This window comes from Arthrobotrys flagrans, assembly GCF_004000055.1.
Source record: "Arthrobotrys flagrans strain CBS H-5679 chromosome Unknown unitig_0, whole genome shotgun sequence".
Classification (NCBI taxonomy): Eukaryota; Fungi; Ascomycota; class Orbiliomycetes; order Orbiliales; family Orbiliaceae; genus Arthrobotrys; species Arthrobotrys flagrans.
The window spans coordinates 3,794,810-3,820,510 of NW_027137550.1; the positions used below are offsets into that span (position 1 = coordinate 3,794,810).

Here is a 25,701-nt window from a genome sequence, read left to right on the forward strand (position 1 = left end):
TTTTTTCCATTGCTCTGTATATGCACAGGGATCGGTCTTTTTCTTTTTCACCGATAACATCTTCACCACGAGAAGGGAGGAAGAAAGAAAAGAAAAAGATACAAAAAAGATCCTCTCCCAATTTCGCTCACTCTGTTTTCAGATTTGCTTTTTTTTTCTTCTGCTTCTCTGTACTGATTCATTGTCCCTCCTTCAAACCTTGTATATTCTTTCATGGTTTTCTTTCTGATGTTCAAAGAAACCTATTCTCGACAGTCCTTCTCCACCCTCTGGAACCCCTCCCCTTCACTTTTTTCATACACACACTCTCTTTGATGGATGGGACGTTGGTTAGTTTAATAGGTAATCGAAGTGGGAGTGGGATTCTTTTGTCTTCTTTCTTCTTCGGTCTTTCGTTTTTTATAGTACTTCTCGAAAAATTACCTAATTACTTTTACACACTCACACTCATAAAAATCCATACACCCTTTTACGCTCTCACTCATGCACATGAGAAGTACCTTTTTACGTTAAACAAAAACATAGTCTACATTAGATACGGTAGATAGCGGCGGGGGCGTGGAAGATGTTAGGAGGCCGGGGAGGTTAATGTCAAATCTATACATGTGAAGATGAAGAAGTACCCACGTGAACGATAAAAAAGAAACAAAAGTTTCGTGATAAAAACGATCGATCTGTTTATGATTATATTAAGAAGCAATATCCCCTTCGGTTCGTGATCACGATCGATCATGCATGCTGCATTGCAGATGATATCACCGTCGTCACAGACCCAAGTCAAGAACGTTCCCCTGAAATCGATCACCGGTGCACCCCCTTTTTAAAACCTCTGCCACCGCCACGTACCCAAGTTTCTCCTGAATGGAAAAGAATTTTCGATCGTGCATGCACAGCTTAGCTTTGCTGACTGCTGCGTCATGCATATGCAGGTAGGACATGAAAAGACTCCGATTACTCGCGGGGCGTCTACGTACGGATCTAGATCCCCCGGGGAGTTAGCGACTAGATGCCCGTTGTCCCCGGGGATGCTCAAGGGATAGAAACTTATGTCCATATATTCGGATAGTCATTCCGGTTTCAATTTTCGAGATCCGAATATAATACAAGTGTATGCGGATTCGCCAACAAAAACCCCAACCAGATCCAATGTACACTTTATCGCATAGAATTGAAAGAAAAAATGAAAATGAAAACGCCTTAGATCCAGGTTGTGCAAGAAAAATCCAGCTAAAAGAGCTCACAAGACCGAAAACAAAATGTCCTAACATTCAATAGCGAGAGGGGCCACGCAAGCTCCCGGATCGATTATCTCTAACCTCATCCCATCTCTGCGATTGCCTTACTAATACCTGCTGTATAATAATCTTCTCTTCTAGCCAAATATGGAACCAACAGCTCCTTCTTCGCCTTGGCTAGCAATCCATCTCTCAACCGATCCTTCAATGCGGCCGCGGGGACGACATACAAGTTCCCGACCTCGTGTAGCAACTCATAGCTCTCCTTCACGGACCCCGTGCCGACAGGGTTGCCCGGATCCTCATCCGCATCCCATTGGGTAAACATCGACTGATAAAAAACAATATCCTTAGTCAGCGAGATACCACCGACGACGTTGATGCTATTCTTCAGGAGATTTTCCAAGAAGCGAGTGCGGAATCCAGTCGCGATTTCGTAAAGGAATGAGACGAGGTTTGGACCTGCAAGTGCGACCTTGGCGGTTGCATGGACCTTTTCGAGGAAAGTGGAGATGGCGAGGCAGGTCGGAGTTTGTAACATCATCAGGGAGACGTCTTCGTCTCGAGGTCGGTAGTCACGTTTTGGTTGTTTGTTGAGAAGGGAGGTGGTGTGGTTTAGGACAACGTCGAGGGTCTTTTGGATGATTTGGTTGATACGGTCTTCGACCTTGCTGAAGAAACGGTGAGAGGCTAGAGACATTTCGCGGCGGATGGTGAGAGACGTTTGAGCCAGTGGGAGGAGGGCCGTGTGGATCGTTTTATGCATGAGACTGAGGATAACGCTGGCAGACTTGAGTTCGGTAAAGTAGCTGATATCGGGTTCGTTCTTTGCGACTTCAGCGGTCATTGCGAAGTCTAGGCAACTTTCGAGGGCAGTTTCGACATACAACCCGACGTTGTCGATGAGAACAGCGAGGAAAGCCGAAGCATCCTTGGGCATATCAGACGAAGAGCCTATTTCTAAAGACCTTCCAATACCCTCGGCGAGCCATTTCAACATCCTCTTCGAGATATCCGTGGACAGCTGGCCATCCGTTTCCTCGAGATCAATTTCTGTGATCTTCTCGTCCTTGTTTTGATGCTTTTCGCGGAAAGAGCCAAGACCCGCAAGTCGGAGCAGCTGTTCCGTCCTTCTGGAAGTAGCTGGATCTGTATCTTGCAACTGGGTAATAACTCTGTCTCTGGCACTCGTCGTACTATTTTGGAGCTGGGTCCTCCATCTATCAAGCATAGTCGTGTTCTGTAGCTTCTTGCGTCTCGTCTGTTGCCTAATGTTAGCCTCATGTCGCGGGATCGGCGAGGGACTTGTCTTACATGGAAGGTATTGAACTTGAACAAGATGGATTCGTAAAGGTCTTGCAAGGACTTCTTCTCTCGTTCAATATACCTAATGGTCCCTTCGAGATAAGGGGTGAACAAATCGTCAAGATTCTGGTCGAGGCATGAAGCAATTTCATTGTTGGTGTCTTTATCGTTTAGCTCTTCGCTGTGCTCTTTGAGCTTGTCGACTAACGTATCGAGACTGCTCTTCGCGGATTGCAAGGATCTTAAGAATGCAAGGGGCGAAATTGTCTCGGCTTTCTCGAGGACTAGCTCGAGCCTTTGTTGGATCTATAGGGGTGTTAGCAATGCATCGACAGTATTGAAGAACAGGGGGGGATGAACTAACAGTTTGCTGGAAAATACGCTGGAGGAAGCTCTTAGTCACATCTCCAGGAACCGGGAATATGGCCTTGATCAATGAAGATTCTTGGATGATGACCGTCCTGGCTGCTTCGATGATCTCCGCTAGACTCCTTTCCAATGGCGGTGGGTCCGCATCGGGGTCCGGAAGTTTGTCCCAGCTAAAATATCATTAGCACCAATCCATGTCTATCTTGCAGCATAATACTCACATATCTCCCCCCAGCACGACTTCATTCGTAACCAGGTGCTGCTTCGTAATGAAGAACTCATGCTGGTTCACAAACAGCGCCTTGACAGAATTACCACCATTGAAATCATGCAACATCTTCGCACACCCTTTCATAGCCGTGATATCCCTCTGTCTATAAGCCGAATCGAACTGTGCCAAAAGATCCTTCTCCAAGCTCTCCGAGAACTTCTCGATCAACGTTCTCGTATTGTCATTGCTCGGAAGTTCGAGTTTCTGCGCAATACTCATCAACTGACGCGATATCTTCGCACACTTGATACTATCGTTGATCGATCCACTCTTTCTCATCTTCTCCAGTCGGCTGCTATCCCCTTTTCTGAATTCAACATAACATTCAATCAAGAACTTGGCGTCCATAGCTCTCGTTCTTTGTTTGTCGAGTTGTTCGAGTTCACCACCGATGGAGACGGCTTTTCCACCGATGTTAACATCGAGCCGCTGGAACTCATCCAGGGTATTTTCGAGCCGACGACCGAGTTCTTGAACGCGACGGCCATGGTCGATTTCTGCGCGCCTGACGGCTTCTTTTAATTCGCTTTCTTGTTCGGCGAGGTCATCGTCGAGTTGGCGAATCCGTGTGACGGCGGCTTCGAAGGTTCGGATGTAAGGCTTCGGGTCGAAGGCTGTTTCAGCAGATGGATCGTTAGACGTATTTACTTTCTTGAAGTCTTTGGGATTAGGTCTTTTGTATAGGTACCATTAGCATTAGGACCCTGTCGACGCGAGATCTGAACGCTTTGACTGAGGTTCTCGATGAAGTCCTTCACGAGGTACTCCTTAGACTGAAATACCACCGAACAGAATTAGCATTCCCATCTACCAATAAAATCCACCATCGATCACCTTCCAGTCTGTTCCATCAGGCCAGGGGGTATCGTAAGTAATATAACTTACCGAAAAATGATTCAAGTCGAAGGTCGGCAAGCTGGGATACAGCCCGCGAACTCCCTCGTTATTATTCGCCATACTGGAATTCCCACGAGCGCTCTAACGGGAAGAAGAACGAGAGGACATAATAATCGTATGAAGGTAGTTTCAATCAATCCCTGGCGATATCCAATCTGGCCTGAAAGCGGATAAGAACCGTCAGGAGGCGGGGTGGTAGCTCAGCTTGGCCCCGGCTGGTAGCTCGGTTTGGTCGGTCGGGTCGGTGGTTTTTCTGGGTGGCTTTGGGGGAGAGGCTGTTTGCAGTTTGGCAGGGAAGGAACCTGGTCAGTGCAGCACAGCACAGCAGCTTTAGAAAGTCACATTGGAAATTTTTCAGAGTCATGAATTTTAAAATAAATTCGATCTTCAGTAACATTTTGCAAATTTCGAATATCCCTCAGCTTTAGATCGTCGACCATGCTTGGGCGGGCAGAAGAAGCCTCGACCATCGCCAGTTCGTGAATTCGAATCGTCAGTCAGTCGCAACAATGGTATGTTATCTTACGCAGAAAGTGATATTGAGATCCGTATAAGTCGTGTGATCCGGGCTAACAGAAACAATGAATAAAAAGTCTTCGAATACCCCAGTCGAAAACCCCGTCGAACAAGACGAAGAAATGCTAAAACGGGTCCTCCTACACCCGTCGTCTCTCCTCCGAGCGCCCCAACATCTGGGGATGAAAGTCCTCGACCGAGAGGCTTTTACGAAGAAAATACCAACAGTTGCAGCGTATATCAAAGATAGACGGAATATCCAAAGAGTTCGAAAAGCGGCGGGGTCGGTGTTCTTACTCGACCCTTTAGATCGTACGGTAGTAGATCCCAAGCGACTCTATGGCGATGAGGGGAAACAGACGTATATCATACCTTTGTTACCGTCGGTGAAGGTAGATGGTGGGTGAAGATATTCTCCGTTATCCGGATTATGGGGTTCATTGTCAGACTAAGGATGGGAACAGATGAGAGTACTATGCCGGCAGACCTAGCTCAACTTGTCAAAGAGGATAAAATAGAGTTGGTACCCAAGGAGGGCACCTTGACATACGGAGACTTCGGATCAGGTATGGTGAATCGTTTATCCTAGGCCGCTCTTTGCAGTAATAGCTTACTGAGCGTCAGCCTTCTACAGAGGAAATCTTGAAGTCCATCCTGCCTCGGGATAGGTACGATGGAATACACCGTGGGTTTACTCTCACCGGGCATATCGGTATAGATACCCCACCCTATATACCACACTGGTCCAAAAACAATACTTACTCTCACACACAGCCCACCTAAACATTCACGGCGAATTCACAAACTACAAAGAAGTAATCGCCCAAGTAATAATGGACAAAAACCCCACCGTCGAAACCGTCGTCTCCAAAATCGAGGACGTAGGCTCTCACAGCGAATTCCGCACTTTCCCCATGGAAATTCTTGCAGGTAGACCGGATACCCAAGTATCTCTCCGTTCTAGCGGCTGTAGCTACGATTTTGATTTTGCAAAGGTATACTGGAACTCGAGATTGGAGAATGAACACGACCGGGTTGCGAACCTGTGTGCGAAGGGTGAAGCGGTATGCGATGTTATGGCCGGAGTAGGACCGTTTGCTATTCCGGCTGCGAAACATAAAAGAGCTTTGGTGTGGGCGAATGATTTGAATGGTGACTCTTACGAGTCTATGGTACGGAATATCGAGAAGAATAGGGTATGTTGAACGTCCAATCCGCCTTACAATCTAAACATACCAACCATCCAATAGGTCGCAAACCTCGTCTACCCATTCAACACTGACGGCCGGGAATTCATCCGTCTCAGCAGCAAGGCCATCCTCCGTGACGGCGGCAAAACCATAACATTCGACCCGAACCCACCAAACGCTCCTCGCGACCCAGCCATTAACACAAAACTAAAACCCATAGAAACCTATACGATCCCAAAGGTCTTCAAACGTTTCATCATGAACCTCCCAGCTTCCGCCGTCGAATTCTTAGACGCATACATAGGTCTCTACGCCGGTTTGGAACCATTATTCCAAGACCCATCCAAATCTCTGGCGACACCTGGACAAGAGGAGAAGTATCCTTTGCCTATCATCCACTGTTATACGTTTAACCGACATAATGTCAAAGATATCGAGGAGGCAGCGACGGAGATATGTCAAGCCGTGTCGGGGTATTTGGACTATCCTATGAGGGTTGAGAGAACGGAGAATCTAAAGGATCTATACGCTCAAACCATGCAGGCCAAGACCAAGGAGAACAATTCCAAAAAGGCGGCGATCAGTGGCGAGGCGGAGAGCGCACCTGCTGAACCCGAGAAGACAAAACTTGAAGAATCGTTCTCCGAAGGAGGGATATCTGTTGGGTACGTGAGAGCCGTGGCTCCGGTGAAGTCGATGTATTGTGTGTCGTTTAGGTTGCCGTGGGAGGTAGCGTTTAGAACCCCACCGAAGGAATTGACGGAGATGGAGAAGAAGTTGGAACGGATGAAGAATATTTGGCTGAGGAGCGATGAGACGGCAGAGTGGCCGGGGAAGCTGAAGCATTGAGGGAGATGCTTTGGCGATATATACAGTGTATATAGTTGCATTCTTGGGCGCATTTGTCGGATTTGAAAGGAATGAAACTCGATACCACTCTTTAAAGTTCGATTGCTTTGTATATGAGATGTGAAATCGCAATGCTGAATGATACTATGGTACAGAGATCCTCTAATCTGAACGCAATAATGTTACAAACCCGCAGAAGTAAAATATATATCCAAACGCCGTTCTTACCAGTGTAACAAGTTCCAGAATACCTAGTATTCCACTAACCTCTTCGTCTCCTCGTTCTTCTCTCGGTTACCTCCTCGGCCTTGACCGTAACTTCTGCCTTCACCTCGCCATTCGCACCTCTTTTTCTTACCCTCCTTTCGACAGTTTTGACCTTTTCTTCCACCTTGACCTTTTCATCCCCTTCGTCCTTAACTTCGACCTTCACCTCCGTCTTGCTCTTAACGGTAGCGGTAGTCTTCGTGTTCTCCAACCTATCCGAAAAGGTCCTCAGATCCGCAGTAAACAGCACCGAATGCGCCCAACCCGCCGCATCGCCCCACAAGTCTCTAAAGAGATCACCGACGGCTTCGTATACGGCCGGAGTCAAAGACCTATGCTTCCCCTTCCCGAACTTGTAATCTCTCGTGGCGATTTGCCAGACTACACCGTTCGTCAGTCCCACCGTCCAAGAAATTCCAAGGCAAAAGGTGGAAGAATAAAACCATACCATGAGTATCAACCGGCACCGCCCCCATCTTATCCAAACTCATCAAACAAACACAATCCGCCACTTTCGGCCCGACACCCGTGAACCGTACAAGTTCCGCATGAGCCTCCTTATAATCCTTCTCATCTCTCAAAGTCTTCAAAAACCCCTTAGGACGGTCGTTGTGTACCATGCACGCCGTTTTGTAAATATACTTGGCACGGTAACCGAATCCTAGTCTTTTGAGGGTTTCTTCGACGTCCGGGGATGTGAGAGCTTCGATCGTTGGGAAGGAGTAGTATGCTACTTCGATTGGTGGGGTTTTGTCCTCCGATGAGGGGATGGAGGTGTGGGTTATCGTTCCCAGTGGGGTGCCGTAGGTCGCACATAGCTTGTCGACCTGCATATCACCCAAATTAACGTCCGTCTCGCCCCTCTATAATTTACAATAGATGGAATGAGTAAAACATACCATCTGCCCGATCCTCGATATATTATTATTACTACTGCAAATAAACCCGATCAAACATTCCCAAGGATCTTGCCTCAACATCCTCACGCCCCCGAACTCCCCGGCCTTCTTCTTGAAATTTGGATCTGCGGATGACCATTTTTCGTAGAGAGCGGCTAGGTCGATGGAGAGGTTGAAGTAGTCTTTGACGATTTCGATGGTGTCGTCTTTTGATGATGCCGGTGGTGGGGATGGGAAGGTGGCGCGGTAGTGCAGGTGGGTTGGAGATTGGCGGAGGGAGATTATGCGATCCGGGAAACCGCAGGACCTGATACGATACGGTTAATACGATATTCGAATGTACGGTATGGCATAGAAGCCGAGAGTAATCACCATTCATCGGGACCGGACGCTTTCCAGCGAAAGGACTGGCCGCAGCGCAGGACAGTCGCAAGACAGAGCTGGTTGAGAGAAACAGGCAACTGGCCCCAGGCGGTCGCATGGCCTTTCGACATCGTCGATGCTGATTTATGAAACAAATAAACAAGATGCTTAAATAACAGGTACGATGATAGGAAGGGGAATAAGAACCCCCTGAACTGAAATAAAAGTGGGATTACCCAAGTAACTTTGACGCGACCGATTCGGTCTTCGCGTGAAGTTTGGGGCCCTGCCAAGACCTTCAATTGCCCCGCCAAATCGGGTTAGCTCGGTCGATGGCGATATCGATATCACGGCTTCACGTGGTCATGGGCACGGACAATAAAGGATAGGGATGATGCAACGATCGATGTCTATGTTCTACAATCTGTCCACTCGCAATCTACGGTAACTACTTTCTGGCACACCCTCCTTCTTCCCGGACGAATCTTAGTGTCCATGACCAGGTAATAACGTCTAATGGCAAGCAACCGACTTGACGGCCGAAGTGTTCCCCCAGATCATATATCCAACGAAAGCACCGACGGCGACAGCAAGCATAACCCATCCGTTGTAAGTCATGAACAGCAACCTGACCATCCTCCGTTAATATCCAGACAGTCTTCAATTAAAAATGGGGTACAAGGACACTTACATAATAAAGAACGAGTAGAACACCTGCAAAGCATACAACAACGCCTTGATAAGCTGTCCATCCTTCTTAATCGTCGTGCCGCCGGTTCCCTCTCGTCCTGGTAGCAATGAGCTTGATTCATCTACGGCTGTTCGCGTATATCGTAATAACAAAGACGTTCCGTGTAAACTTAGACTTGGCTCATTCCGAGTTTTATTTGGTAGAGCACAAACAGGGAGACCTCAAGCAAGAAAACGGTGAAACGGACGGTATGAAGGGCGGTGGAGGGGGGGAGGAGGAGGAGGAGGAGTTACGACGTACTCAGGACTCCACGTTTGGCTTCGAGTCTAGCCTCATACTGTCTACTAATTTCGCGAACGAATTCGTAGCCAGCGGTTAAAGCTACAATGGCGAGGAGCGAGAAAACGAGAGAGACGGTGCCGCGGACATGCCAGGATCGGAAGATGATGCAGAGGTTGGTTGGGTCCCAGGTGAACAGCATCTGATATTTGATTTCCATCCCATTAGCAATACTTCCTACGATCACGGATAGTATTACGCCGGACGTACGTTCATAGAACAGCGGTCGCCCATATCGCCGTGGCCCATATCCATGCTGGCATGGGCAGAGTGATCGTGGTGGCCGTGGTCCATTTCGACGGAGGTCCGTACGTGCTTTGGCTATGAAAAGGTGTCTTGTATTCTTAAACGCGAACCGAGTCGGCGAGGCTTGCGGGAGTTGTTAAGTTCAAGTTGAATCCAACGAAGGAGTAAAATGAACAAAACTTCGAGAAAAAAGGATATCAATAAAGAACAGATTTAGAAAGCTTTACGAATCCTGAAGGGCACTCGCCCCGTATTAAATACAACCTCTCTCCCGTATGCCATGGCTTCAGCCAAGGGTCACGCATCCTTTCTTCGCTATACAAACGAGGCAGTTTCTGCACGGTTCCGGTTAAGCGTCGCACAATTGTTCGCAGGTTGCAAGGTTCTCCGCCCCGCCATTTCTTCTCGATTGGCCGTCGAGACGATCGTATGCACTGCACTTGCATCGGATGGTTCCGCTGAAAACCGAAATAGAATCCTTGTGATGAATTCGGGGTTGAAAATAATTCCCAACAACCGACGACAGCCTCATACTAAGAAGATACATAAAGTTGTAAAAAAAAAGTTGGAAAGTGCGGGGTTAACTTTTATTACAGAGTCCGTATTCTACTCCACCGAGGGGCGTATGCATTATAGCGACTCGTGATATTTACGAAACCGGTCAAAACCTTTAAACAAGATGTCTATTTCTGGCCCGCTGAACCTGCCGAAGTGGTACGTACTGACATCGCGACCTTTATAAATCTTGGTGTCAAATGCTAAAACTCTCGGATAAACGACAGGCTCGAGGAGAACTCTCACCTCCTCCAACCCCCAATTAATAACTACTGCGTCTACAATGAAGACTTCACCGTTATGGTAAGAACTTGAACATTCCCGAGTCCCCACTACGTAACATCAAAAATCTATCTTGATATAAAAAAAAAAAAAAAATTCAAACCGATGATGACATCAAATTCTTGAAAATGAAAAAGATCGTAGGCGGCGCCTCCGGCAACGCCCGCACGGACTACCACATCAATACCACCCCCGAATGGTTCTACCAATACAAAGGCCCGATGGTCCTGAAAATCGTAGACGACGGCGTCTTCCGTGACATCATCATCCGCGAGGGTGACATGTTCCTCCTCCCGCCGAATACCCCCCACAACCCCGTCCGCTTCGCCAACACCGTCGGCATAGTTTTGGAACAGAAGCGTCCCGAGGGAAATCTGGATAGACTTAGATGGTACTGTCAGGATTGCAAGGAAGTGGTATACGAAGATGCGTTCTACTGCACGGATTTGGGAACGCAGATTAAAGAGGCAGTCAATAAGTTTAGGAACGATGATAATTTGAGGAAATGTAAGAATTGTGGAGCTTTGGCGGAAGTCGAGAGGACCAAGGATGGTCTGCCGGATTTGGAGTGATACATCTTAGCATCATCGTCGAACGAAGCATAGGGTCGGCTTCGTGAGAAAAACATTAATTTCATTAAGAGAGGGTAGTCTATATTAATACAGTCCGCTGCATGTATAAAAGATTTTGCCCAAGATCATCCGAGAATGCACCAAAGACACTCAAAATTTTCACTTCTTCTCCGCCGCCTTCTCTTCTTCAGCCTTGAACCACTATCGTCGCGAGTATAACGTTAGCCTCCAAAACTCCATAGAACGCGGACTTCGGAAAATACGTACCTCGATACACCTCCTCAAACCCTCTGTCAACGAAATCTCCGGTTCGTATCCCAATAAATCCCTCGCTTTCCTGATATCAAAATAACGATGTGCGCACGAAAACTTGACTCTGAACCTTGTCAACCCCGGTTCACGTCCCATAAACTTACTAAACGCCTCCGCAAGTCCGGCGATAACCAATCCCGCACTCCTAGGAAGCACAATGGAACCGGCATTGTAGACGCCATAATGGCACCATATAGCCTTCGCAAAGTCCCAAAAGTACACCGGCTGTCCGTTTGTAACAAATATCGATGTTCCATCGAGATGTTTCCTCTGATCGACGGACGGATCGGTGACTCCTGTGGTAGCATGCTGGTGTAGTAGGACAGAGGCGGCGAGGATATGAGCAACGGCGAGGTTGTCGATGTATGTAAAATCGAAGAGGTTCGTGTTGTTGCCTAACTGCCATTGCGTCTGGCGGTTTTTGACGACATTGATGAAACCAGGGACGAGCTGACGGTCGCCGGGGCCGAAGATACCGGCAGGTCGTAGGGCGGTGGTGAGCATGCCATTGGAGCCGTTGGCTTCAAGAGCGACGGTTTCTGCGATTGCCTGTGATGGTATTCGTCAGTCCCATCGTCACCGATAGATATCGATACGAACAGAGAATCATACCTTCGATTCATTATACGAATCATAAGGAATAACCGGGAACGGCTCCGTCTCATCTACATTGATCAACGGACTCCCATCGTAAACCACCCCAGCGGACGACGTATAAACCATAACCTTCACTCCGGTAGCCTCGCAAACCTTAACCACATTCTTCGTCCCATCGACATTAACCTTCATATAGATCTCCCTGCCCAGTCCGTGTACAGGGCTGGCGGTATGGATCACAACTTCAGGTTTCGCATTCTCGACTACGGATTTGATGGAAGATACATCGGTGATATCGACTGTTACGTATTTGACATTTGGGTTGGAAAGTTGGTTTGTGAGACGGATATCCGCTGCCGTTATACGGCACTTTGGATGTTTGGAGAGAAGACTGGTGACGATGGCACTACCTAGGAAGCCGCAGCCACCGATGACAAGGCAGGAGGCGATGGGGGTTTGGTTTGGGGCTGAGGAGGCCATTGGGGTTGTATGAATACCGGAGGGAGGTCGAGCTAGGGGAGTATTAATCAGTTCGGCAGGTGTACTATCTCGATAGACATTAGTAACTATGAAGCTACCATCAATTTGGGGCTGAGAACGTACCGGGCGATTCAATCTACGGTCATTCGATTGTGAACAGAGATCGCGTGGAGGAGGTTGCTAAAGTTCTGGCAATTAATCCAATTTAGCCAGTTGGGCGGCCAGGCGACAGGGGAGCTTGGCTCGTCGCGAAGGTTAATTGGCGGCGAATCGGCTGCCGGCGCAAAGCCCTGGCAACACATAAAATACAACAATTGCATTGATTTTCGGTGTAACTTTGAAGGCCCTTCTCTTGAAATTTCATGTAGTGAAACGGATCAGGACGAGATATTCGATACACCACGCGAGTACAATTTAAATTGTTATGGGATCCGGCCTCCTGAGTAAATAGAAGGAAACCCGTATGGAAATAGCGGAAATGCTACTGTCAAGAAGTGACGTCAAATTGCAATTACGTGAATATTTATAAATTTATACTTGTAGATACTACAAACCCTCTCGAACGGCTGTTCGTAGATATTGACTGCCACTTTCGAAATTTCTGCTTCTACAAAACATGAGCACCCCCCCTGGGATATCGCAATCCGCGATTTTTCATCACAATGGTTCCTCGTCCCTCAAGGAACCGGTGCCCTTTCCCTCGTTCTCCACACCCTAAACAATCAATTCAACGGTCTTAGCATAATATCAGCAACATTCTGGCTCTACACGTGCATAATATACTTCGCAACATTGACGCTCTACATGATCAGATGTTACAAATACCCAAAACAAGTACGGTCAGCGTTACGAACCGATATCACCGAAACCGCGGCTTTATCTTCAATATCCATCACCCTCGCCACGATCGTAAACATGATGTGTCTGGTCTGTGTATCCGCGTGGGGACCACCGTGGGGTCTGATAGCCTATGTTCTGACATGGATGAACATCCTGATGGCATCGATAGCTTGTATCGGTATCCCGTATGTATTTCTAAAACTCGAGCACCCCGGAGTTAAAAATATAACACCGATAGCACTATTGCCCTTCATAGCCGCCGCGGCAGGCGCAGGAGTCATATGCATATTTGCAGAAATATCTCCAAATCTTCAAGTTCCGTTGATTGTTGTTTCCTTCCTCTTAATAGGCATGGCTGGGCCGTTAACGTTAGCTTTTGATGCATTATACCTTGCAAGATTGTTCGATGGGTATAGTATGGCGCCACAGATGATATACCAAACTTTTGTACTTTGTGGGCCGCCGGGACTGACGTCGTTTGCTCTTCAGGTACTCGGGACTGCCGCGGCGAATAGTTTTGGTGGGTGTGGGAGAGGGGATTTTATTCAGGGTGCTGCGGGGTCTGTTATCGGGACGTGCTGTACGTTTTTTGCGCTAATAATTTAGGGGTATGGGCTCTTTTTCTGGTGTTATGCAGTACTAGCGACGTTGCAAGGGCTTTGGGCACAGGAAGGATTCAGGGCAACGAAGTTCAGTATGGGCTGTTGGAGTGTGGTGTTTCCCTGGGTCAGTAATACCTCTTCCAAACTGGCCATGAGAAGAGGCGAATTAAAGAAGTAATTTCGTAGGGAGTATTTACCATGTCCGCCGTTCTATTTAGGAAACCGACCAGTTTAGATTCGGAAGCTTGGTCAGTGTGGAGTACAATACTGGCGACTGTGATGTTTATAATTCGGCTGCTTCTTACAGTCCGCACCTGGCGAGGAATTGTGACCAGAGAATTGCTAGGAATTCGAAATTAAAAAGCCAGGATGGAGGATGATGAGGAATTAGACACGGGCTCGTCTCTGCGATGGCAAGTGTAATTATAAAAGGCTACAATAGCCAAATAATCAAGGAGCACCAAGTAGAGACCTGTTGAAGGCGCCGGGGACAACGGATTATTTTGAGATACCAGGTAGTGTTGGTGCATGTAATGTACTTTTACACATATATATCTATGCTACTCAGCCGTAATAAAAACTCCCAAGGTTTACGTTCCTTAGTATAACCCATCTTCACCACCATCGTCTCCAAAAGATCCGCTTCCACTCGCACCTCCATCAACCATTATCTCGATTGCTCTTCCTTTCCCTTTTTTATCAACCGCCGCCTCATTATTCTTCTCATCGACCGTCTCGAACATCTGCCTAACCCGGTCGTAATGCTCTAATTCCTTTTGACTAACACTACCAATCAATTCCCTCTTTGCTTCCATGAAATCTTCTTCCGTAACGGCCACAGCCACGTCTTCAGGTGTTGCCAAGTGGTCGAAGAAATATGCAGTAGAAACAGAATTTTCCATTTCCTTGATTTTTTGGTCAACCTTTGATGCCTGGCGTGTGATGGCTTTCAGCATTGCATCTGAACACAGGGCGTAGAGATCTGCACCGGTGTATGTAAAGGGCAAAGTCTCGGAGATCTTTGCAAGCGATAGTGATTGATGCAAAGTGAATCTAGAAGAACCTATTAGCAACCAATGTCCGCATGATTTGAGATGGGGCTCCGATTGAAACTTACTTTCTTGTCAAAGCTTCCAAAATGGTCAATTGCTTCTCGTGAGTATCAGAAACACCCAAAAACAACATCTTATCGAATCGACCGGGTCTGAGCAAAGCGGGATCTAGTAAGTCCGGACGATTGGTTGCGCCGATAACGAACACACCGCCGCTGCCTTCTTTCCCTTCGCTCATGCCATCCAGTTCAGCGAGCAGCTGGGAAACGATTCTGTCCATGACACCACCGGAATCACCCTGGTTTCCTCTCTTCGGAGCCACGGAATCCAGTTCGTCGAAGAACACAACGCAGGGTCTGGCGTCGCGAGCACGTTGGAACACCCTTCTGACGTTGGCTTCGGACTCTCCGATGTACATGTTGAGCAGTTCCGGACCTTTGACGGAAAAGAAGTTGAGGGAGAACTCCGTGGCAATTGCTTTGGCGAGCAATGTCTTTCCGGTACCCGGAGGCCCGTAGAATAAGATACCTGAAAAACGTTAGATGAGTTTCCCAGGGTAACTTTACGGTGTTACACTTACCACTCCTCTTTTTCATGCCCTTCGCGAATAACTCTGGCCTCTCTAACGGCAACTGAATTGTTTCCATCACTGCACTCTTGACGTTCGCCAACCCACCGACATCATCCCAAGATACGTTTGGAATCTTCGGTGCACCAATGCTGTCCGCAAAGTTCTTCCTAGCAGCGTCAACAGCGGCCTCGAAATCCTGTTTATTGAGACAACTGGCATCTCCACCTGCAAGTTGTATATCTCTCACTGTGACTCCCTCCATCTCTGTTGCTAATTTCTCCATCCGCTCGCTGCACGCTGTCATTGCCCTTTCCACCACGTCGACGAGATCGCCTGCTACCAAGGCGGCGGTTTTGAGAGCAATCGTGCCGAGATCGATTTCCTTTGCTAGTCTGACACCTCTTTCTTGTGTTATCTGCCTTAGTAGCCCAGTTCTCTCGCCTTCGTCTGGTGCCCCAACCTCAAGTTCATGTGTAAACACATTTCTTACAGGCTCGGGCACCTTGTCTACATCCGTCGTTGTAGCAATGACGATTCTCATATCTGCTACGATATCCTTTAGTGCCTCAGCCATCCTTTCCGCGGTAAATGCTTCGATATGGCTGATGAGCAGCACGCAATTCTCAATACCGCAAGATGCGGCTCGTTCAGAACGAGCTCGGAGGTATGCTTCAGTTTTGACATCGCTGGCTTGCCCACCTTCACCAATAATATCATAAGCGTCAACGTGGAAGATGTGAACACCGACGTCAGAAGCGGCACGGCAGGCAAGCAACCTCTTTCCGATCGAGCGTTGGGTGGATGTTAACAACACCGCCAATGGTGCGAGTCCGAGCTTGATAGAACGTAACGATGTAGCAGCTGATATTAACTCCCGCAGCCGGCGATGCACAGGCGATATGTAATTATTTGGGAGTTCGAGAGCGGGATGGATTGGAGGTGGGTTATTCGGAATTGGCGGCGGCACAATATTAAGATAATATTCCCAAGGGCTATTCAAGGTCGGCGGTATCCTGCCCCTTTCGCTCCCGGCTTGTACCATTCTTGTGCTTCCTGGGTCGACAATGGCTACACCGCCCCATTGCTGTGATGACATGCCATTGCTAAGACTGTTTGTAGGCTCATCGGCAGGTACTATTGTGCCGACGCGGAACCAGGCAGCAGAAAGTTTCCCCGTATTGTTCACACCAATTCCGGCCCCACCATGCGACCCATAAAGAAGTTCATCCCCAGCACCGGGTACCTCTTCGGCATTTTCAGCGTCTGGAGGCAGCAGCGCAGCTGGGGAGAACAAATTACGACCCAAAGACTCATCGACCAAGACAGGTATCAGATCTCCAACCTTAACCATTTTGCGCGAGGTCTCAAAGTAAGTTTTAAGACCAGCGAGAAGAGACGGCTGTAGAGCTCTATCTGTGGATATAGGTGTGGATATCCGGAGTAGGGTCACTTCCTTGGCAGTAGGAGGGATTTGAGGTGTCGCCGAGCTAGGAGGTGCTGCTGTAACCGGGGATAACAAGGCGCCTTGTTGGATATTTGAAGGGTTTATGAATGGGGATTTTGTTAAAACGACGGAGCTCGGAGAGCCTAGGTTGGCGTGAAGCAATGGAGACATGTAGACACAGCCTTTCATCAGGATTTTGACCTTCTCCTTTCCAGCATAGAGCTCGGGCAGAGAATAGACCTTTGCCGGTCTCCAAGCCCGGCTGCCGTTAGGAAGTCTGTCCCCAAATAGACCATGGTCACTAGCTACCCCGATCCAGTCTCCGCTAAAGCAGCCCAGGCCCATCAGTTCATTGACTCTAACGAATACCCTCGCCTCCGCATCGTCCGCTGTAGACGGCGTTGGAAGTAGCAAGGCTGTCGGGATTTTCTGAGAAAGGGGCTTTGCTGTAAATTTAACCACCTTGGGTGCATCTGAGAGTCCAGATATCGAAGCACCAGGTCCATTCCTAAGCGGTGTACTGATAGACGGGGTGCCCAACGTCGTAGCAATGTCCATAAAAGTGGAAACTCCGGGTAATTCGACATTATTTTCGTCGTCATCGTCGCCTTGCGATAATATGTCCTCGTCACTGTCGCTATCGTCTACACCATTCAAATCGATTCCGTTCGCTAGTGGCCCATCTTCCAGTTCTCCAGTTTTCTTCCCTCTCGACTCCTTGACCACAATAACTTTTGTGTCTTCGGTTAACACACCCTGGTCGACTGGCTCGCACAGCCGAACCCTTGCCAGAACGCTCATCCATTGCACACGGACAATATCGTTAGTATGTACGACTCGCATATCATCCAGGCCTTTTGTAATCATTTCCTCGATCGTCTCCTCGTCAAACAGGCCTTCTTCGCCTGTCGAGAAGAAGCCGACAACCACACTTGTCAAGGCAATTGGGGTTGTGGCCGTTAATTGAATTGGAAACTTGATGCCGTTCTCAGCCCTGAGCGACGGCTGGCTTGCGAAGGCCTCCCATAACGGATGTGGTGCTCCGCTGGCAGGTAGTAGGATCGTGGATAGGGGTATTGTCGGGAACTGTGAGGAATTTAACGGCGGAATGGTAGTCGGAATCACAATCCATGGAGAGGCACACGACGTTGGAGCGGGTATTGGAGAAGGCGAGAGAGCGACATGTGTAATAGGCATGGCTACCAAGGCGGATGTGGTCAGCTACGTTGATTTCCTATAGCTACGATTAGGACATCAATTGGAACTACAAACCTCCGTCGTCCTCCTCTTCCGTAATACCACCATAGAGCTCATTCCAGATATCTCGAGATACAAATCCAACCTCTCCCATCAAAGTCTCGTCGATTACAAGGGTCGCATGAATGTCGTTCGACGCAATCCGGCGTCCTCGGCGCGGCTTTCTGTCGTACCCTGGCATAGCTGCAAGATTTCTCCGAAAGTTTTCGACGGTAATATATATATCGAGTCGGATACGGGATAAATTGGTGAAAGATTGACCGAACCCGGCGAGGTTGACACGAGGGTTTTTTTTTCTTTCCGCAGCTGTGATATCACGAGCGCATGGTTGCATAAGAAACGTGTTTACGGGGTAGCTGCGGCCTGGCGTTTTCTACAGGGATTCCTCACACCATTGTGCCTCGGCTATCGGATACCATGGCCAATGAGCATGCGTACATTTCCAACAGCCAACACAATTCTACCAGACTCGATATGGTATTTGTTCAGCGATCTAAACACCGAAGCTAGTAGCAGGTCGGATTTTATCGCAAAAAGAGCTAGTGGCCTCAAAGTCAGGTATCGCCCGGGGGGTGAACGGTGTTTATCTAATTAATTCAAATTTACCAGAAAATCTAAAGAGGGACCGTCAATTTGTCAGAAGTAGTGAAAACATTAAACTGAACCTCGTTTTGACGTCAAAACGAAGGCAATATATATATATATATATATATATGCAGGTAAACTTATATAGGGCCATCAGCTCGACTCGGGTGAGGCGGCAATATATTTAGACCTACGGACGAGATTGTGAAGAAAGATGGCGTGAAGCACAGTTGAAACGGCGGGGAGTCGTATTTGACCTGTAGAGTATAATTATAAAATGATATTTCCCACGGTCTCGACGCTGATCTACCGGTATACCCGGGACTCCGTATCCGGATACCCAGATATCGATATCTTTGATCAATTGACCCTTGCGCTTACTTGCAATTATATAGCCAGAATTGAATATCTTCATCTGTTAGAAACTATGACTATGGCACGAGTTACCCTAGCTACAAGACACGCTGATAACCCATATAGTATGGTCAAGACCCTGCACCAACATTAAGCACATGAAGTAAATTTACTGTTATATCACAGAGTGCCTGTTACAGTGTTTGTGTATACACATGTGATTGTATTATAGGAAAAAGCGGTCATATCGGCTGAATTCGAAATATATAATACCGAAACCGGTGGGCGAGATTTACAATTTTGCTCACATATTTTACACCACTAGTAGGCTACAGCGTGATACATCCCAAGACTCTAAGCTCCTACTTCTGAAATTAGAAACTTACGAATGACCTCAGTCTGGGAACATTTTTGCTTATCACGGGCTACATGTATGGAACGAATAAAGATATCGTGTAAACGATTTATATTTAGTCCTGTAGCCGAATAGTGCTTTGCACTAAATTCTATCTAGTCTGGGCCTTGCAGCTGATGTGCATGTGGCCACTGAATTTGGGTTTCTTTGGGAGTCTCTTCGGTTTTTTGCTTTCCGTAATATACGGATTTGAAGCTCACTGGTATTTCGGTCCACGTTATTTGTGGCCTTTGCTCCTCCAATTTCCCCCTTACCCGTTTCTCCTTTTTGGAGTTTAGGAAATTAATTCCTTTAGTTCTCTTTGACCTTTCCTCCGCTGTTTCCTTTTCTTTTTCTTTTTGGTTTCTCTCGTATGTGAAGCTCATTTGGCCATCTGTACGAACCGACACTATCTAGGTTTCCTTCCTTTCTCTTTGCATTTCTTTCCTTTCCTTGTTTGGTTTCCCGCTTCCATAAGGGTCGCGGTCCTAATTCGGTAGGCTAGGCTCTCTTTCCGTTTCTTTTATTTTTTTATTTATTTATTATTGTTTATCGATCCATGGTTTGTGACCATTTTCTATCAAAACTAACCATATATCCTTCCAATATTTCGCCCATCCCTCCTTTTTTTCGGATCTCAACGAATAAAGCTTGTCTAGCAACCAAGTGGTTGGCCAAAACAATATGCTCGATTCGTTTCTGTAGCCCCTGTGTTGAATTGGAGCATAACAGCAGCAATAGAATATGTAGACAATATTCTTATAAAGGCCACAGTTGTACAGCCGAGTTTGTGAACGGCTGGCTTGGTCCATGTTCCTGACTTCCATCTTGGATTTTGAACTAAGTTTTTCGTGTCGAATGAAAGATGGATTCGACGATAGACGGCTTGAAATGGCTACGCAACTGCGACCGACCGATTTTGTTCACTGAGTTGTAACGCTTTGAAATTTAATTTGTATCAAACAAGATAAAGGTCGTCGTTGAAAAACCTCTTGGATATATATCTCTAGTCTCGTAATCAGACTTACATATATCTCCGGTAGATAAAAGTCGAGGTTCGTCGGTGTTGCCGCTGGTAAATTCGCGAGTAATCGAATATGCCGTCCAGTGTTTTTGACAGTGGTTCGCGATCGCACTGTATGTACGTACCTAAGGGCTTATCCGTTCGATGTTTCGTGAAGATCCATGAGATCCGGAATGAATCTGATTGAAACGATTGGGGTGCATGTGGTATCCCAAAGTGTGTTACCTGGTCGTAAATTCACCGGCTCCAAGGATTTGAGTCGGAAAACAGTTGCTGGTAGTTAAGTCATGATAAAGAAAATAATTACCAAACCTTTGTTCTGAGTGGTCAGTGAGTTCCTGAGCCCTTGGATGTAGACAAGCCCTTGAATAGATAAGTTCATCATCTTCTGTGCGTTCGAATTGTTGTATTCAACAAGAAGATGGTCTACTTCATCTTGAATAGCAGCTTGACAGAATATACATAATATACAGCATGTTGAAGCGGATGAGTACGTCTTTTCTGCCTCTACGCGAGGTCCCAATCGCGAAGGCTTCGAAATTCGGTAGATTGTCGAAGCTAGCTTGTTGAAGCCGGTTCTGTGCTGAAGTCGAGTGTCGTTTGGCTATTCTGGCTTGAAAGGTTCAAATCCGGATACAGGAGTGCGTGTTCAGTTTCCCAGCTGAATCATGCGTGCACTGTTGAATCCTGATAAAAACCAAACCTCCAGAGTATGGATAGGAAATAAAACATTGGTTCCAAAGCTGACGCCATAAGATATTCGGAAATCCAAAGAATGACTAAGATTTGTCGATAGCAACCTTTGAAAAGTTCGCCGCCATCCGACGAGGCCGTGCAAAACACCTTTGTCGAAGAAAAAGCGTAGAAATAAACCTTAGCTTGTTATCCACCCTTCAAGTCTCTTCTGACCAGTGGTAAACATCAACTCGATTAATAAGTAGTGATAGCAAAGTGTCAACAAGATCATAGTGTTCGATGCAATGCTTCCTCGAGCTCTCGATATGTCTCGAATGCGTTGTCAAGTCGTCGAAATAAAGTTGGTCTTGCTGGTCCCAAAGCAGTAATTCCTTCAACGGGTCTGTTGTATTTTCGACGTCGGCTGCGTTGACATGACTGGTGACATAGTCAGAAATTGTCAATATCAGGAGGTAAATCCAGTCTTGTCGTTGCTCGTATGCTCGCTCGTATGCGTAATGCACCCAGTGCGCTTTGCACGATCGTGAACCAAGCTTATGCACTGGATATCGACAAAAGAAACGAAATCGTCTCGTTCAAGCTCCCCAGCTTGTGAAACTGATCCTCGTTCCGTAGATAGCGTCGATATCCGCAACGTAAAATCGTAAACCGTTGGGGCCGTCCCACCTAAAGCCTGAATGTGGACTCAGTCCCCTCCTTCCATTTTGTCCCCCGGCCCTGCCACCCCGTTTCGGCCCTTCCGCCCCTTACTCCTTCCATGCCTCCAAGCGAGCCTTGCGGCTCCGTAGCTGGAGGATCTGCCTCTTCCCCATCTTCTCTCTCCACCTTCTCCGCCAACTCCATCTGCTCATCGAACTCCCTCTCCAACCTCTCCAACTCCAACCTCTCCTTCTCCCTCTCCTACTCCGCCTTAAATTGGTCCAACTGTGATTCTACCAACCGGGCCATACGGCTGCGCGGCTGGCAGACCTTCCTCTGAACCACAGGAGCTTCAACCTGCTCCTCTTCCATCCCCTGGCTATCTGCCTCCTCAAGAATAGCACTCCCTTCCTTCGAACTTCCCCGTCTTCCGAAACACCGTTCGAACCTTCCCAGAGTTGGTCATGGGAACTGTTCCCAACAGATTCCTCAGCCGAGACACCCAAGACGTCGCTATCTTCAACTTCCTCAGGACCAGGGCGTACAGCACCCCTGGGAATAGTCCCTCCCTCGACCAGCATGGGTCTGCAGTGACCAGTGTCGGTCTTTGCGAATCCATAGGTGGGCGTATCGATACTAGCTCTATAGATATTGTCGTGATGGGAAAGGTAGTGGGTGGGTATCCGTCGCTGAAATCAAATACTGGGAATGTTTGTTTGGGCTGTGGATGGAGAAGAAAGAAATAAAGAAAGAAGAAGAAGAGGAGAAGGGAAGAAGAAGAAGAAGGGAGGAAGAGGAAGAGAGGGCCTCCTTTTATAGCCAAAGAAAAAAAAAAGTCGTTGCTGACATTTCTTACACACTGCTAATGTGGTGCCCTGTTAAAGAGATCGCTAGGGCTTAACAAAAAGAGTATTAAAAGATATCATGATATATCATAATTACGAGACTACAATGCTAGTATAGCCAGCTCCTGGCCCATTCAAATCCTCAACAAAGCTATACGACGTACATGAAGCAATTTAAGCTTTGTGTTTCCGTATGTCAAAATCTGACATTCTGTTTTCTTGGCGTGGTGGATGTTCAATACTGCCACAATAGGAAATATTAACGAGGTCACACGAAGTCTTGGTAAAATTAACTTCAACATGTTAGCATTTCGGTCCATATATGCATAATATATATGCGCATATCATAACTAGCGGAGCAACAAATACGTGCGCAATGTTGGCTTCGATTTGCTCCAAATCTGCTTAGGGCCGTGGATATTCTGGTTTTATAATTGCTAGAACATTCAGCCATGCATTACCGCATGTATTCTTGGACCACATCCATGACGTCAAACCACGCGCTCTAAGCTTCATGACCAACGATATATCATTGATGTATTTAATGCTAAGACAATCGATTGCAATTTAATGACGTAATTACAGGGCCTATCTGCATACGCGTAACTTGATCTATTTGTTTGTCCTCGTTCGTTTCAATTAAGTTGATGATATCCTTGAGCCCCAATGGTCTCGTATCCGGGGAAACTAACTGTTGGGAACTAAGCAGCCTCATAACCAAACTGTGAGTCCTAAGGATTGTCATTTTTATTAATTCCGGAGGCAATACTAGCCCCCCCGTCATTGTTTCATGTGTAGCTGTTCATCTAATATATCCCCTCCAGTCTCGTTACCAAATACCCCCGCCCTCTGCTCGTTATCCCAGGATCGGAGTTACTGCTTAAGCAGTTATTTCCGAAGCTGTTGTAAAGGCCTCAGCGAGCCAACATCTGCGAACTCAGAGTCTAAAGATTGGCTTGAAAAACCTTCTACAAACCCAGTCGCTCTCTTGTTTCTCGCTATACCCCTGGCAGTTGAAGCATCCGAGCCATTTCGAAGACCCGAATTGATAGATTCGATACAACGAGAGAAGTTAATGTCGTCTTCGTTTGTATGATTCTTGTTTTCCGGGATATCACTGCCTCGAGCTGGGGTAACCGTGAACCCGGAAGAACTCGCTGGCGATGCTGGCAATGCCACGTCTTTATTGCTATCAGTGGTTGGTGGGGCCAAACGCCGACTACTTTGGTCTAAGAAAATAGTCCTATTATGCGGATATATATCCGAAGTCCTCACTCTCTTGCGAGAGACGGGTAGTAGATCAATAATTGCATTTCCCCAAATAGCTAGAGAATCTGCCCCAAGAGTGGTGCGCTTGTATGGCCTTCTTATATGGCGTTTCTTGCCTCCAAAGCAATAGCAAATGACCGTATAAAAGTAATACAGTGCTAGGAGGAAGATCGGGACCAAGACTACGAGGAAAGCTTCTCCGATAAGTACCCCCCACAAAAACGAAGTGATGTGGATCCCAGTGAAAAGGGAAGGTCCAGCTGATAACTGAGAATTTAGATCTTTAGCTCGTTGAGCATCGTCCCAGAGATCCCAAAGTGGGTCTAAACTGGCGAATTACATTGCCAAGTCTGAATCAAATTTCCGATCGACGATAGTATGGATGAAGCCCTAGAACCATGGTGACATGGTCCAGTTCTGTTGAAGGAAATCAGCGATTCGATCGTTGAACTTATCATCTGCGATAAACGTCGTCCCACCGGCTAATACCAGGTGGGAGAGCCAGTCTTGGACAGCCTGGAATGTGAAAAAGGCTCGAAGTGAGCTGGTTGTTGTTTGAAACTTTGGAGCTCCTGTCGCTAGGTGTGCCAGAAGCTGGTGGAATCGTCGATAAAGAAATCGAAACTGGTCGGTAATGTGGTACTGGATGTGTCTGGATTCACTGTGGTTTTGGGTCTCTTTTGCCTCAATCGGGACGGTCTCATTTTCCGGATTCATATTGTTCTTTGGGGTGTTGGGGATGTTGGTAGTGGGCGGTTGTGAACTGGATGAGGATGTAGCACTGTCGTTTGAGACGTGTGATGAGTTCTTGATTATCATGCTCGTGTTAATCGTTTCCACAGATGGCAGCCATATGTTTATTTGCTCGGAAAGAGGCAATGTAAAGCCACCGAAGGGAGAATCGAAGGCTTGGATGGTTTCACCTTGTAGAGGTAACATGGTATACCGTAATCAAACAATAATTCAGCCGATTTTGAAATTATTTTACGAGATTGTTCTGGTGGGGCTGACAGTACTGGAATGAGTAACTGGGTACGTAAGGGTCAATATCAAAGGTTGGATATATATGTCTTGAATTGAAGGAATTCGGAAGCCGCTAGAAGGCCGGAGATATCATCTTAGATGTATATGCCCTTAAGCAGTCTCAGCTCTCACCCTTAAAGGCGTCGATATTGCAAAATATGTATACTAAGAAAATACCTAATTAGGTAGTGAATAAAGAAAATGCGAATGAATACTATAAGATTTATATTTTAAAGGCCGCTCGAAATAGGTAACATATGGCCAGTTTGATTGTAGTGAAGTTTACATAATTAGCTCTCTGATCGATACCGCAAAACCAACATTATTATGTATATATAGTAGATTCTTTCTTAACCATCACTAATTGAAACCGATTTTGAGCATGAGAGCGGTACCTGAGCGCTAGAAATTCTGCGCATTTTGTTGGAGAGGAACCTTAATCAAGTTACCCGCAAGCGGACCAATCGCGCATTAAAGTTGAGTTCGGAAAATATTGAGATGCCGGAAGCCGAACCTATGTTTGAATAGTATATTTGATATTAATATGTGTTGAATCATTGCTTAAGGGTTTAGAGCTTTGTGCTACAAGCTTAAGCCTTATCTGTGACATCAGTCAAGCTTCAAACTGGTCGGACGTTTTGGGATGGCGGTAAGGGTATGATATGCAAAGGAATCACAGGCTATACCAAATGTTGATGTGATGAACCAGCGCTCTGGGTATCGAAATCGGATTTCTTATCGATACAAAGAATTCTATTCCATGGATCCATGGAGGTGTGGGGATCGTACGTGCACGCTACCCTGACGGTAACATTGCTAAATTCAGCTCCCCAAACTGCTGGATGCATAACATTAACGGCAGTGGCTACAA

General features: G+C 47.0%; 9 protein-coding genes across 10 annotated transcripts; 2 read left to right on the forward strand and 7 right to left on the reverse strand.

The window, feature by feature from the left end:
* Positions 1–1,317: 1,317 nt before the first annotated feature.
* DFL_004151 (uncharacterized protein) lies at positions 1,318–4,137 on the reverse strand (the record flags this gene model as incomplete). The annotated part of the gene is made up of 6 exons (XM_067633197.1): positions 1,318–2,496; positions 2,550–2,846; positions 2,905–3,079; positions 3,131–3,794; positions 3,869–3,953; positions 4,066–4,137. The coding sequence occupies 6 exons, from the start codon at positions 4,135–4,137 to the stop codon at positions 1,318–1,320; spliced, it is 2,472 nt and encodes an 823-aa protein (XP_067491390.1).
* A 449-nt stretch (positions 4,138–4,586) lies between these two features.
* On the forward strand, positions 4,587–6,632 carry DFL_004152 (SAM-dependent methyltransferase TRM5/TYW2-type; the record flags this gene model as incomplete). Its single annotated transcript, XM_067633198.1, has 7 exons — positions 4,587–4,589; positions 4,671–4,992; positions 5,058–5,159; positions 5,228–5,305; positions 5,368–5,789; positions 5,844–6,448; positions 6,500–6,632. 7 exons carry the CDS (start codon positions 4,587–4,589, stop codon positions 6,630–6,632), a joined length of 1,665 nt encoding a protein of 554 aa, XP_067491391.1.
* Positions 6,633–6,894: 262 nt separating this feature from the next.
* Positions 6,895–8,292, reverse strand: DFL_004153 (uncharacterized protein; the record flags this gene model as incomplete). Its single annotated transcript, XM_067633199.1, has 4 exons — positions 6,895–7,280; positions 7,348–7,726; positions 7,799–8,105; positions 8,171–8,292. The coding sequence occupies 4 exons, from the start codon at positions 8,290–8,292 to the stop codon at positions 6,895–6,897; spliced, it is 1,194 nt and encodes a 397-aa protein (XP_067491392.1).
* Positions 8,293–8,674: 382 nt separating this feature from the next.
* DFL_004154 (uncharacterized protein) lies at positions 8,675–9,485 on the reverse strand (the record flags this gene model as incomplete). Of its 2 annotated transcripts, none has more annotated exons than XM_067633200.1 (4): positions 8,675–8,789; positions 8,853–8,949; positions 9,153–9,333; positions 9,402–9,485. In XM_067633200.1, the coding sequence occupies 4 exons, from the start codon at positions 9,483–9,485 to the stop codon at positions 8,675–8,677; spliced, it is 477 nt and encodes a 158-aa protein (XP_067491393.1). The 2 variants fall into 2 exon arrangements, with proteins under 2 accessions (XP_067491393.1, XP_067491394.1); XM_067633201.1 differs by having other exon boundaries at positions 8,853–8,979.
* A 631-nt stretch (positions 9,486–10,116) lies between these two features.
* DFL_004155 (uncharacterized protein) lies at positions 10,117–10,846 on the forward strand (the record flags this gene model as incomplete). The annotated part of the gene is made up of 3 exons (XM_067633202.1): positions 10,117–10,151; positions 10,220–10,295; positions 10,412–10,846. The coding sequence occupies 3 exons, from the start codon at positions 10,117–10,119 to the stop codon at positions 10,844–10,846; spliced, it is 546 nt and encodes a 181-aa protein (XP_067491395.1).
* Positions 10,847–11,005: 159 nt separating this feature from the next.
* On the reverse strand, positions 11,006–12,235 carry DFL_004156 (uncharacterized protein; the record flags this gene model as incomplete). Its single annotated transcript, XM_067633203.1, has 3 exons — positions 11,006–11,047; positions 11,114–11,707; positions 11,771–12,235. The coding sequence occupies 3 exons, from the start codon at positions 12,233–12,235 to the stop codon at positions 11,006–11,008; spliced, it is 1,101 nt and encodes a 366-aa protein (XP_067491396.1).
* A 2,041-nt stretch (positions 12,236–14,276) lies between these two features.
* On the reverse strand, positions 14,277–18,182 carry DFL_004157 (uncharacterized protein; the record flags this gene model as incomplete). Its single annotated transcript, XM_067633204.1, has 4 exons — positions 14,277–14,730; positions 14,795–15,257; positions 15,310–17,943; positions 18,017–18,182. 4 exons carry the CDS (start codon positions 18,180–18,182, stop codon positions 14,277–14,279), a joined length of 3,717 nt encoding a protein of 1,238 aa, XP_067491397.1.
* A 3,538-nt stretch (positions 18,183–21,720) lies between these two features.
* Positions 21,721–22,274, reverse strand: DFL_004158 (uncharacterized protein; the record flags this gene model as incomplete). The annotated part of the gene is made up of 2 exons (XM_067633205.1): positions 21,721–21,954; positions 22,005–22,274. The coding sequence occupies 2 exons, from the start codon at positions 22,272–22,274 to the stop codon at positions 21,721–21,723; spliced, it is 504 nt and encodes a 167-aa protein (XP_067491398.1).
* A 1,923-nt stretch (positions 22,275–24,197) lies between these two features.
* DFL_004159 (uncharacterized protein) lies at positions 24,198–24,626 on the reverse strand (the record flags this gene model as incomplete). Its single annotated transcript, XM_067633206.1, has 1 exon — positions 24,198–24,626. The coding sequence occupies one exon, from the start codon at positions 24,624–24,626 to the stop codon at positions 24,198–24,200; it is 429 nt and encodes a 142-aa protein (XP_067491399.1).
* Between the last annotated feature and the right edge of the window lie 1,075 nt (positions 24,627–25,701).